Source organism: Macaca thibetana, chromosome 18 (genome assembly GCF_024542745.1).
Source record: "Macaca thibetana thibetana isolate TM-01 chromosome 18, ASM2454274v1, whole genome shotgun sequence".
Taxonomy (NCBI): Eukaryota; Metazoa; Chordata; class Mammalia; order Primates; family Cercopithecidae; genus Macaca; species Macaca thibetana.
The window spans coordinates 43,944,414-43,957,987 of record NC_065595.1 but is presented as its reverse complement, the minus strand read 5'-3'; the positions used below and the strand labels follow the sequence as shown (position 1 = coordinate 43,957,987).

General features: G+C 41.6%; 2 protein-coding genes across 12 annotated transcripts in view; one reads left to right on the top strand and one right to left on the bottom strand.

Annotated features, from left to right (window-relative positions):
* TPGS2 (tubulin polyglutamylase complex subunit 2) overlaps positions 1-13,574 on the bottom strand; it is an 821,754-nt gene that overhangs the window by 32,384 nt on the left and 775,796 nt on the right. For 3 of the 7 annotated variants that reach the window (XM_050767312.1, XM_050767310.1, XM_050767306.1), the window contains exons 1-2: positions 9,628-9,990; positions 189-268 (exon numbers count right to left, since the gene is read on the bottom strand). In XM_050767312.1, the coding sequence (XP_050623269.1) occupies positions 189-268; positions 9,628-9,712 (165 nt within the window). In that variant the 5' untranslated portion in view covers positions 9,713-9,990. Of the gene's footprint in view, positions 1-188; positions 269-4,830; positions 4,900-9,627; positions 10,120-13,574 lie in introns of those variants that run through there. The other 4 variants (XM_050767307.1, XM_050767311.1, XM_050767305.1 and 1 more) reach the window with 4 other exon arrangements.
* KIAA1328 (KIAA1328 ortholog) overlaps positions 1-13,574 on the top strand; it is a 912,897-nt gene that overhangs the window by 491,102 nt on the left and 408,221 nt on the right. Inside the window, exon 2 of one of the 5 annotated variants that reach the window (XM_050767241.1) lies at positions 10,061-10,141. In XM_050767241.1, the coding sequence (XP_050623198.1) occupies positions 10,084-10,141 (58 nt within the window). In that variant the 5' untranslated portion in view covers positions 10,061-10,083. Of the gene's footprint in view, positions 1-10,044; positions 10,142-10,289; positions 12,323-13,574 lie in introns of those variants that run through there. The other 4 variants (XR_007721060.1, XM_050767243.1, XM_050767244.1 and 1 more) reach the window with 4 other exon arrangements.

Genomic DNA, 13,574 nt, shown 5'->3' with positions numbered 1-13,574 from the left:
GGGTAAGTGGCATAGAACAAAAGGAACTGTTAAGTGGGCTGGACAGGAACATAGAAAAGGTAAACTCTACCTTGAAAGCAGCTGTGGTCTGAGATAAGTATTTTTCCTCCCCTAATCTTTCCTTCTCAGGGACATTTACATTGACCTCTCTTTGTTGGGAGGTAAAGACTTCACATGGCAACACTTACTTGTTCCCAGGAAGAAATCATATGACGTTCAGCAGGAGGCTTTTCTATGATGGTCACCTCTGTCACACCTGGGGAAGATTCTGGAGGAGAAAAAAGAGTCTGTAGAGTCGCAACTGGTCCACTGTCATACATTTCTATGTTAGATGTTGACTAACTATTGATGACTGCTCTAAGAACACCGAATCCTTCTCATAAACACTTATTACCTCTGTGATCAAAGCGGAGAACTGGTTGGCCTCTGAAAGGCATGGTCCCATAACCTAGGACAATGTAGTCTACCTGATAGAAAGGATATGCACAGACTGTGCTCTATACTGTCATTGCTCAGTCATTAATCTTATTGAACAAAAAACAGAGATTGTAGATTCCTAGTGATTGCACACTGAAATTCTCAGTGAGCTAAATCTATATATTCAGGATAAAGTGAAAAGAAATGGAGAATAGCAACCCATTAACTTTTATAAGACATAAAACTTGCTTATTAACTTTTCTTCTAAATAAAACTCATCTTGGACATAACCTTCTACTCTATGAGGTCTAGGATTTCAAAGCTGGGTTAACAAAAAAAATAGATTCTATCCAAAAATATACTAAGACAAAAAGTAAGTCATATTTCTAAATCCTTGAAGTAGGAAAAGGTCTCCAAATAATCTGGTCTGCTTCTCTTTGTAGAGCTGTGTTCTATCATTCACTCTGAGGGAGAGCAGAAGCCACCTGGGAATACTACAGAGTTCAATACCTCCAACAACATTCTCCATTTGTCTGTGGCCATGCAGACTCAAGATTCTGAAATCCTTAATCCAAGACTTAAAATTTGTCATAAAAGCTGTTATGACTTGAATTCTGTCCCCACCTGCACAAAAAAAGATATCGAAGTCCTAACCCCCAGTACCTCAGAATATGACCTTATTTGGAAATAAAGTTACTGCAGACATGATTAGTTTAGATGAGGTCATAGTGAAGTAGAGTAGACCCCTAATCCAGTCATTGGTGCCCTCATAAGCAGAACAACATGTAGCTAGGTGTGGCAGTGCATACATGTACTCCCAGCTACTTGGGAGGCTGACACAGGAAGGTAGCTTGAGTTTTTAAAATCTCTAGGACTATGACAGAGACTTCTAATCATTTTATGTGGTTCACTGATCCTATAATTAAGCCAGTGCCCTTTTCATGCATATAAAACTTCCTCCAAGTTGCCAGAAACTCAAATCTTGGGATGCAGCAATAGCCCAATACAGGAACTAAGAATTCTAGACTCTACCTATTCTAGTCTTGCTTTATACATTTACTAGTTGTATGACCTTAGATGGGTCTTCACTTCCCTTCACCTTCAGCAAGTCACAAGAGACCTTAGGTTTGAAAGAGGACACATACAATTATTTACTGTTTATAACAGGCCTACATGGAAGGCTTATAGGTTCAGACAAAACTACTGTGATGCTACTGCAGATGGGGTCATATCATACTTAAGCTTGGAATACTCTCATGATAAGGTAATTGGCCAACATATTGACTTTAATAAATTTCAGATAATAAGTTGCTTAGGAAGTATCCATTGTAGAGACTCCTATATCCAATATAGTACTTCAGAATTGGTGAGGAGAAGGTATTGGGGATATGGAAGAGAAGGGCATGCAGTAAATTACGTTTGTATAATGCTCTGTTACAGGAAATTGGCATAAATTATCCCATTTAATCTTTCAACAATCTTGTGAAGCAGGTATCCTTACCCTCGTTTTAAAAGATAAGGAAACTGAGGTTCAAGGGTTTGAAATAATTCATAAAATGAAATATCTGACCAAAGTTGTGGACACCAAGCCTAATGCTGTTTTTATCGTGTTGTCTTAGTAGCCTATCATTTTGGTGAGATAACTAAAAACATTTGCGGATGTATTGGAAAGCAACAGAAATTGTACATTGTCCTTGGCCTATCAAGATGCCATATATGAGAAGCAATATCTGAATAGGCATAGCCATTCTCCCTGTCCTGCCTTTATGACCAATGACAAGCATTTGTCAGCCGCCTGGCTGGAATAACCTGCATGGCAAGAGTAAGAGATATGAAACTCAGATCTTTAGACTCAGCACAGTCCACTCTAAGTAACTGTGTGATATGCCGTGGATTAAAACTCTCTGTGGTAGCTTACTCCAAAGGTGGGTGCTATCAATTCCTTCCTTCCCTGCATGCCCATAGCACTTCTCATTGACAAGTGAGTCTATTTCTCCAACTTCTTGAATTTGGAGTTGGCCTGAGAGTGCCTTGCCCTATAAAATATGGTGAAGAAATGGTGGGCCAGTTTTGGACTTAAAATTTAAGAGAACTGGCAGTTTCCCTTTGCCTTTCTTTGATTCCTGAGCCATCACATACTAAATCCAAGCTACTCTACTGGAGACAGAGGGCATACTGAGAAGTACTGAGCGGGGCAGACATTCGAGTGCAGAAGCCATTTGATGATTCCAGTCCCAGCTGCTATCTAACTGTGACCACTTGAGAGACCCCAAATGAGAACTACCCCAGCTGGTTCAGTCAATCCACAGAGCTGGCAGAGATAGTTAATTGTTGTTTCAAGCAAACTATGTTTTGGGATGACTTGTTATTCAGTTATTGATAACGAATATATTTTCCAGTGAAAAACAGTCTCTCTGAGGTATTTAATGAGGACCTGCTATGTCCTAAGCTTTGGGAAATTTCTACCAGAGATTAGGAATTTAAGTAGGAGATACTGTTTGAAGAAACTTATTGCTTAGTTAGATAAATAAGGCAAACATGAAACAAAAGTGAAAACTCAAGATAATATGTAATTATGTGTTAAACTAGGTGATACTGACTGTCAGGGCCACAGGAGTTGAAGGCAGAGGGAGGTTGACAAAGACTGAACAAGTGATAGAAAACATCAGAAACTGCACACAGCTGATCTGGGCCTTGAAGGATGATGTGGCAGTTACTGCAGACCGGCTCAATTAACACCTCCTCCTGTTCCCCGCTGGCGTGCTTTCCTTTATTTTAGACTGGTTAGCTAAAGACCTCATTTCCTAGATTCCATTGCAGTTAGACTCCCTCTGGTGACTGGGATGCCTGCATGGAAACATACACTCATAAAGCCTGGAAGAAGGGAATCAGTAGATGAGGAAGAGAAAAAATGGGGAGATCAGGTCTTCTTGCAAGCACAGTTTCACAGGTGTTTTGGTCTCAGAGGGCCGGAAGTTGTAGCGGTGGCTGCGGCAGCAAAAGCAGTAAGTTTTTGATTCTGCAGCTATCCTTCTGGGAGTCTGAAATTTTGAGAGCTGTGGCTGGTTGTTTTGCCAATGTGAACAGCATTCAATAAACCCCTGGAAGTTGAGGCTTAAACAGGCTTTCCAGGGAAGAAACACTGCATATATATTGTTGAATTTCACTATTTAAGAAGTGTATTCTATGTGACCACTGACAAGATGGAACACTTCAGAAGATTGTGCATGGATTCCTCTAGATTCTACCTATGTATTTTCCTCCTGCTAATCAATGTTATAAATTATACTTGGGATTAAAACTGTTTCTGAGTCCTGTGAGTCTTTGCAGTAGATCTGGTGGATCTAGATGTGTGGGTGGTTGTGGGATCCCAGAAACATGCATCCATCTTTTTATATTTAACATTTCTGATTGAGTTTGATTTAGGTATGTTTTTGAAAACAGCAAATAACTGGGTTTTGTGAGTCAGGTTTAAATCTTTTTCTATTAGTAGGTGACATAAACCTGTATGTACATACTTAAGAGACAGGGTCTTGCTGTCACCTAGGCTGGAGTGCTGTGATGTAATCATAGCTCACTTCAGCCTCGAACTTCTGGACTCAAGTGATCCTCCCATCTTAGCCTCCCAAGTAGCTGGGACTACAGGTGCACACCACCACACTGGGCTAATTTTAAATTTCTTTTTTTTTTTTTTTTGTAGAGACAGGGGTCTCACTATGTTGCCCAGGCTTGTCTTGAACTCCTGGTCTCAAGTGATCTTCCCACCTTGGCCTCCTAAAGCACTGTGATTACAAGCATAAGCTGCCATGTCCAGCCATGACCATTTATATTTATTGTTATGACAGATATGTTTGGTCTAAACTCTATCATAATAGTTCATAATTATGTGTGCTGTATTACACTTGTGTTTCTTTTTGACGTGCGTATCATTTGCTCTTTTCTTTCAAACATTTAGGGGAACGTTTTCTATTGCTGAGTAATAAATTACCACGAATTAGCAGCTTTAAACAACGCCCTTTTATTAAGTCATGCTTCTGTAGCTCACAAGTCTGGCATGGCATGACTGGATTCTCTGCTTAGGCTGAAATCACTGGTCTTTCTTTACACCAGGTGTGCTGACAGGTATTTTAACTGTTCTATTTTCATCTGGATCTTGGGGTCATCTTGGAAACTCATTTCTGTTATTGACAGAACTCAATTCCTTTTGGTTGCAGGACTGAAGTTTCTATTTCCTTGCTTGTTGTCAGCTGGGGCCACTCTCGGCTTGCAGAGGCCACCTGTATTTCTTGTTAAAAGGTCCCATCCATCTTCAAGTCAGCAACAGCCTAACGAATTCTTTTCCTGCCTCAAATCTCTTTGACTTCCCTGTTAACAGCTTGTTTTAAAGTGCTTATGTGATTAGATCGGGCCTACCTGGATAATCTTGCTTTTGCCATTTAATGTAACATAATTGAGGTGTGGTGTCTCATCATCTTCACAGTCCTGTGGATTAGAGTAGGAATTCTAATAGTACCGTGTTTAGAATTCCTTTTTAAAAATAGCTTTACTGAGACATAATTCGCATACTATAATTCACCCTTATAAAGTGACTTTTATATTCAGAGTTATGCATCCTTTCCCCCAAAAGAAACCCATACCTATTGTATTAGCAGTCCCCTTTCCTACCAGCCTCTGGCAACCACTAATCTACTTTCAGTTTCTATAGATTGGTCTACTCTGGACATTTCATATAAATGGAATCATACACGTGGCTTTTGCAACTGGCTTCTCTCACTTTGATTTCAAGATCATCCATGTTGCAGGATTAGTACTTCATTCCTTTTTATGGATAATTTTTTTTTGTTATATGGATATATCACATTTTATATAGCATCAATTGATGGACGTTGAGTTGTTTTCACTTTTGACAATTATGAATAATGCAGCTATGAACATTTATATGCAAGTGTTTTCATGTAAATATCTTTTCATTTCTCTTGGAGAAATGAAATCCAGAAAAGGAATCCAAAAATGGAATTGCTGGGACATATGGTAACTCTAATCTTTTGAGGAAGTACCAGACTAGTTTTCAAAGCTGCTGTGCCATTTTACATTTTACATCCCCACCAGCAGTGTATGATATCTCCATACCCTCACCAACAATTGCTGTATCTGTCTTTTTGACTACAACAATCTTAGTGGGTGTGAAGTGAAATCTCATTATGGTTTTGATTTGTATTTCCCTAATGGGCTAATGGTGATAATCATCTTTATGTGTGCTCACTGGCCATTTGTGTATCTTTGGAGAAATGTCTACCCTGATCCTTTAAAATTGAATTATTTGTCTTTCATTGAGTTGTAAGAGTTCTTTGCAGATCTGTAAGTCCCTTTTCATATATATGATTTACAAATATCCTCTCCTATTTTTTTGGATTGTTTTGTCACTGTCTTGACTGTATCCTTAAAAGCACATGTTAAATTTTGATTAAGCCCAATTTATCTATTTTTCTTTTGTCGCTTATGCTTTTGTAACCTAAGGCCTGTTTTCTTCCAAGAGTCTTATGGTTTTGGCTGTTACATGTAGGTCTAAGATACTTTTGGAGTTAATTTTTGTATATCATTTGAGGTAGAGGTCCAATTTCATTACTTTACATGTGGAAATCTAGAACCATTTGTTGAAAAACTATTTTTTCCCATTGAGAAGTCTTAACATACTTGTCAAAAATCAATGAATCAGGCTGAGTGCAGTGGCTCACACCTGTAATCCTAGCACTTTGGGAGGCCACGGCAGGTGGATCATGAGGTCAGGAGATAGAGACCATCCTAGCTAACATGGTGAAACCCCGTCTCTACTAAAAATACAAAAAATTCGCCGAGCATGGTGGCAGGCACCTGGAGTCCCAGCTGCTCAGGAGGCTGAAGCAGGAGAATGGCCAGAACCCAGGAGGCAGAGTTTGCAATAAGCCGAGATCATGCCACTGCACTCCAGCCTGGGCGACAGAGCGAGACTCCATCTCAAAAAAAAAAAAAATCAATGAATCATAAATATGTTTATTTTTGGACTTTCAATCTTATTTCATTGATCCAGATTTCTATTTTTATGCCACAACCACTCTGAAGACAACTGTGGCTTTAAATTTTTAAAATTGTAGTAAAATACACATAACATAAAATCCATCACTTTGGTCAATTTTAAGTGTACAGTTAAGTGGCATAAAGTACATTCACACTGTTGTACAACCATCACCAGAACTTTTCCATCATCTCAAATATAGTATAGGGAAATGTGAGTAAGAGGAACTTTTTTCCTGTTTTGGAAAGAAAAGTTTGTCTTGGCTACTCTGGGTCTCTTGCATTTCTATATTATATTTTAGGATTAAATCAGCTTTTCGATTTCTACAAAACAGACAGTTGAGATTTTGATGGGAACTGTAGATCTGAGATTTGTAGATCAATTTGGGGAGTAACAGATTTTAACAATATTAACTCTTCCAATCCATAAACATGGTATGCCTTCTCATTTATTTTGGTGTTCTTTAATTTCTTTCCACAGTCCTATGTGCTTTTCAGTACATAAGTCATGAACATCTTGTGTTAATTTATTCCTATTTTATTCTTTTTTTTTTTTTGAGATAGGGTCTCACTCTTGTCACTCGGGCTGGAGTGCTGTGGTGTGATCATAGTTCACTGTAGCCTCAAACTCCTGGGCTCAAGTGATCCTCCTGTCTCAGCCTCCTGAGTAGCTAGGACTAAGGCATGCACCACTACACATGGCTAATTTAAAAATATTTCATAAAGACTATGTTGCCCAGGCTGGTCTGCAAGTCCTGGTTTCAAGCAATCCTCTCACTTTGGCCTCCCAGTGTTGGGATTACAGGTGTAAGCCACTGTGCCAGCTACATTTTATTCTTTTTGATACTATTGTAAATTGAATTGTTCTCTTAGTTTTATTTTTGTATTGTTCATTGCTGGTGTATAGGGTTTTTTTTGTGGATTCCTTAGGATTTTTTATATACGAGATCATGTCATTGGCAAACATAGTTTAATTTCTTCCTTTTCAATTGGATGTCTTTATTTCATTTTCTTGACTAATGCCCTAGCTAGAAACTCCAGTACAATGTTGAAGAGAAGTGATAAAAGTGGAATTCTTGCTGTGCAGAAAAGAGTGAACATAGCAGGCCTGAGACAATAATCCTTAGAAAGGCCTGCCAATGGGGCTGCCAAAATCCTTTTGTTGTAATGAATCATAGCCATGAGTAGGACTATCTCCTGAGTCCTGTAATCCTGGCATCAAATCATTGAATCTGGTGTGATCTTGGGGAACCCTAATACAATTTTTGTTCCTGATTTTAAGGGGAAAGCTGCCAGTCTTTCACCATTACATATGACGTTAGATGTGGGTTTTTCATAGACGTCCTTTATCAGGTTGTCTAGGTCCTTTATCCTATCCTATTTCTAGTTTTTTTTTTTTTTTTTTTTAAATCAAGAAAGGATGTTAGATTTTGTCAAGTGCTTTTTCTTTATTAAGATGATTATGCAGTTTTTGTCTTATTCCATTAGTAAGTTGCATTATATTAATTGACTTTTTTTTTTTTAAGTTTCTTTTTTTTTTAGTGACACAGTCTTGCTATGTTGCCCAGCTGCACTCATACTGGACTCTAGTGACCCTCCCACCGCAGCCTCCCCAGTAGCTGGAACTAAAGACATGGGCTGCCATGCCCAGCTATTAATTGATTTTCATATGTTAAAACCACGCATTCCTAAATCACACTTGGTCTTGGACTTCTTCTATTAAAAGACACACATTTTAAAAATCAACCGAACAAATACATAATTTCAAGTAGTGAAAGTGCTATAGGGATAAAAGAAAAAGCAGGGTAAGGAAAGAGAGAGCAAGAAAGACGGTGGCTATTCAAACTATATTCAGGGAAGGTTTCTCTGAAGCAATGATCAGAGATCTGAATGACCTGAAGAAGCGAGACATTCAGAGAAAGATAATTCCAGGTGCAAAGACTAGCAAATTGCAAAAGCCTTGAAGCAGGAACCCGCTTAGTGTGTTTAAGGTACAGCTAGAAGGCCATGTGAGCAAAAGAGTGGAAATGAAGTCAGAAAGAGATGAGAGCAGATCATACAGGTACTTGCAGGTCATGGTACAGACATTTGGATTTTATTCTAATTGTGATGGGAAGGCACTGAAGCATGGTTTTCAGCCTTCTTAAAAGACCTTTCTCCTCGGTTTTCTGGCTAACTCCCATATGTCTTTCAAAATCTAGCATCATCTCCTCTGTGACATGTTCTTTAACATCCCTGATAAGATCAGTCCCTTCCTCTGTGACATCTCTGAGTAACAGTAGATTACTGACCTCTCTTCACACTCCTAGGGCCCTCATTTGTTTATTTTTTCACAGAACTGTGTCTTTTTCATATTTTACCCTCACAGTCTAACATAGTGGTGAGTACTAAAGAAACGTTTGATAGGCCAAGCGCGGTGGCTCACGCCTGTAATCCCAGCACTTTGGGAGGTCGAGGCGGGTGGATCACCTGAGGTCAGGAGTTCGAGAGCAGCCTGGCCAACATGGTGGAACCCCGTCTCTACTAAAAATACAAAAAATTAGCTGGGCGAGGCAGGAGAATTGCTTGAATCAGGGAGGCGCAGGTTGCAGTGAGCCGAGATCGCGCCATTGCACTCCAGCCTGGCCAACAAGAGCAAAACTCTCAAAAAACAAAAAACAAACAAACAAACAAATGTTCGATAAAAGAAACACTCTAAGTCATTCAGTGGTGCAAGGTGGGATTCCTTTCAGACCCGAAGTAGTTGTCGCCCTGGGAGGTCGGGCGCATCACTTTTCCCTCAGAGAAAGGGCTTGGGTCTCGGGGAGAATGCCCTGGCTGAGAATGCCTCCTAGGGGGAGATCCAACCTCTCAACCGTCAGGTGTTTGCTGTGTTCCCTTTGCACGACTTTGTACGTCCTTCCAGGGTGGGACCTTGGGTGGCGTAAGTGGAGGAACCTTCAGGCTTCCCAGTTCCGCCTCCGAACACTCCTGGCAAACACTTCCAAGGCCTAATCACAAACCCAGGTCCCCCATTTTCCTCCATAACAACGGAAGTCACAACAACGATGTCCACTCCTGTTCAGGGGCCAGCGTCGTGCCGTCCACCCCACACCTCATCCCTCCGCTCCTCCTTCCTTCTCCTCCACACCCTCTCGGCACCGTGCCCCCACCCCTCACCTAGGATGCGCGTGATGCCCAGGGTGAGCTTCTCCAGGTGCGGCTTGCTGCAGCCCAGCCCCGGGGGCGACGCCTCCTCCTCCATGGCTCGCGAACCCGATCCGCGCGCGGCGGGAGCGGGTGGAGGACCGGGCCCCGCCTCAGCGCCGAGGCCAAGTTCATGGCATGCCGGGAACTGTAGTTCTCGGCGTCTGAGAGCGCGGCGCAGTGATGATGGGGGCCCGGGGTTGGTCTGACAGCAGCAGCTCCGCGGGGCGCTGGTTCCCGCGGCCCCGCCCGGTCCCCCACACCGCACCTCCGGGACGCAGCTTCCCTTTCGCTCCGACTCTCTCGCCCCGCAAGGGCCGGCCGCGCAGGAGGGGGCGGGCCTCTGCGTGGTGCGGCCAATCGGGACCGAGCCTGCAGGCCGAGGCGTGGCGGCCCCGGCGCGACGCCCCGAGTGGCGGTTGTTTCAAGATGGCGGACGTGGCGGGCCCCTCCCGCCCCGGTGCCGCGGCGTTCTGGAGCCGGGACTGTATCCTTTGCCCGCCTGACAGGGGGCGCCGGCGCCCTCCACGGGGCGGCGAGGGGCGAGCCGTCGCGTGGCAGTCTGAGAGCGGAGGAGAAGCTCCGAACTAACCCCGGGGACGAGGACGTGCTGCTTGGCCTCAGTCTAGGTGCTGGGCTTTCCCCTTGCTTGGGTGTTAGGTGGCCGAGATACTGGTACTGTCTCCAGGTGCGGGGACACGGCGCAGATGCTTCCCAACCTTCACTAGCGGTGAGCTCAAGAAAGATAGCCTAGAGTCCAGGCTCAGCCTGGAGCTGGGAGGGCCCTCCGAGGTCCCTCTGCCCACCCTCTCAGAGTGCCCCCACGCTGACTCTGCGAAACGAGCTCGAGGTTAAGGGAGGAGTGGGTGTTGGCTGGACAGGGAGCCTTTTTGTTTTGATTTAGGATTGTCCTTAGTCTGCGTTGGTAGGAACAAGTCAGGACCTTGTCGGACTTCAAAGGCCCTCCAGTGATGATGTATTTTAATACTGGGGTTTTAGGAGAGGTTTGGAGCTTGGTTACTGGGATGTGGTCTGGTGGCGCTGGTTACTGCGTAAGATGGGAATCATTGTGCCTGCAAGTATTGCTGACTTACGTGTAGAGTGTGGGTCACTGGCAGTCATTGAAGTTCTTGGATCGTTGTGAGGTGGAGAAGCAGTGGAACTTTTTAGTCCAGTGGTAGTATTACCAGTTCAGCAGCAGTGATGAGATGTTTGTGTGACAGGAGTTTCTTTCCCTGGAGTAGGTAGACTCTTAATCGCTTGAGCTTTGGTCCTGATAATTTACTTCACGTTCCTTAGAGGGGTTACTTGAGAGAGGGAGGGCAGTCAGTGTTACTGAGCGCTTGCAGAGGCAGCTCTTTTTCTGTTGGTTAGGATTGGTGATGGCTTTATTTGAGGCGTTGCTGTCACCTTTGGCAGAATCACTCTTTGGGCATTCTTCTTAGCTCCCGGTAAAACTTCCAAAACTGTGTTATCAACTCCTCTGTTGAGTTACTAGGATTAGTGTCATGTGTAGAGAGAGGGATATGTTTGTATTCTGTGCTGCTCGTGTTTAGTGTTTGCACTTACTAGACATAATTACCATTTGTCTCTGATAGGTTGGTGAAAAGGAAATGAAATCATGTACATACACTGTGGATAAGAGCATACTCGTGCAGTGTGCAAATTAAACATTTTTTCCTTTACCTATCAGAAGAGAATATGTGCACTGTGGACAACTTGGCCGAATTAGGAAGTTAGGAAATTGGGATAAGTCTTTTCTCAAGAAACGCTGCTTCTGCATTGACAGGATTTTGTGATGGAGGAGCTACTTGAAGATTATTAGCTTATAGCATCCTATGGTATTGTTCAAATACAGAATCAGTGGTTGAGGGGAACAAGCTATTGCAGTGGGACTGAATAAGTTAATTAATAGATATATGGACTGAACTTATGCTCTTGGTCTTCGCACCCAGTACTTTCACTTACTCATGTAGTTATATCACTCCCTGTTTTATGTAGAAGTCATATATACTCCCTTATGTCCTGTATTCTGACTCCCAACATTTAATGTAAAATATTTGCCTTCTCATTGATAGTGAGGAATTGAAATTGTACAGGGGAAAAATGGTGGTGATTATATCCTATAAGATCTAATTCAGATGTGTGAAAGGAATTGCAAGGTTACTAGTGTCACCTTTTCCCCCAGCCTATTCCACATAATGACCAGTTAACATCGAGCCTCAGATATTTTCATTTTAAATCTCCATAGAGAATGTCACTGTAAGCAATGTCAAATGTAAATTTGTTACTGAGTATTTGCTGAAAAGCATAATGATAGTTATTAATCATTTGATTTAGCTACATGTCTTTGGATCTTGATCCCTTTGTCATATTGATTATTTCCCAGACCACCCTAGAGCCTTTATAGTAGAATTTTCAATAGAAAAAGACCAAAAAGTATGTACCTATAATCTGGTATTCTTTTCACACTATTGAAGAAAGATTTTCAATACTTCACGTAAATAATTAGAGAAATGTGATGGAGAGATTTCTTAGTCCTTGATGTTTCCATCATGAGAGGACAGATCATCTGTGACTGAATGCCCCCCGCTTTTTTTAAAACTGTTGTTCTTGTGAGTTATGCATCTCCTGCACAGTATGATTCAGCAGTGCTGTTTTGCACAAGGTATGTTTTAGTACCTCATGTGTAAACAATGAGTGTGTGGGGTTGTCATTTTATGGGTTAAATCTTCCAGCAAAATATGCTCCTTCAGTTTAAGTTGGCTTTGACCTTCGTTACAGTTCCTAGTAATGTCAGAATGAGTTAATGTTTCAGCAGTACCTAAATTTGACTGCTTAAATGCACTCAAGTGTATTACCATTAACAATATCAGGGACTTGATATTAAAAAATACGAACTGCAAGTTACTTGGTCAAAACATAACAATATAATCTCTACTGTTGAGTTTTCAAATGAAAACAAAGACTTTATGTTGTGGTAAAAATAATATATTAGCCCAGAAAGTCTCTGTGGTTGAAAGTAATTACATATACATGTATTGCTGGTAAAACTCAGCAGATTAGAGTAGAATGGGCAGTACTGAGCTTATTTCCTTCAAATTCTGGAGGTCTGGGATAGAGGTACATCTTCCTCTCTACCACTTCTGCCTGGGTTTCTAATTACAGTTAGCCCTCTGTATCTGCTGATTCATTCAAATGTGGATGGAAAATATTTAAGAAAAAAAAAGAAATAACACAACAACAACAAAAAAACCCAAATTAAACTATACAATTTAACTATTTGTATAGCATGTACATTGTTTTAGGTATTATAAATAATCTAGAAATGATCCACTAGTAGGCCCACTCTACATTTGGTATATAATGTGTCTGTTTGACTTCCCCATAAAATATACATTTGTTGGGAAATTCTACATTTGAAGGAGGTAAATATTTGAGTTCTTAATATAATGAGATGAAAATACATTACAAATTATTAGAAAGGATAGAGGCAATTTCAGATATCCTTATTTAAAAAAATTGAAGTCGTCTATTTAGAGTTTTATATATTCGAAAAGAAGTTTGGCATGGATGTAGCTGAAAGTAAAAGATTTTGTTGGCCGGTTGCAGTGGCTCACACCTGTAATGCCAACGCTTTGGGAGGCCAAGGCAGGTGGATCACGAGGTCAGGAGTTCAAGACCAGTCTGGCCAACGTGATGAAACTCCCATCTCCACTAAAACTACAAAAAAATTAGCTGGGCATGGTGGCAGGTGCCTGTAATTCCAGCTGCTTGGGAGGCTGAGGCAGAGAATTGCTTGAACCTGGGAGGTGGAGGTTGCAGTGAGCTGATATCGCACCGCTGCACTCCAGCCTGAGCAACACAGCGAGACTCCGTCTCAAAAAAAAAAAAAAGTTTTGTTTGCATATTTTGAATCA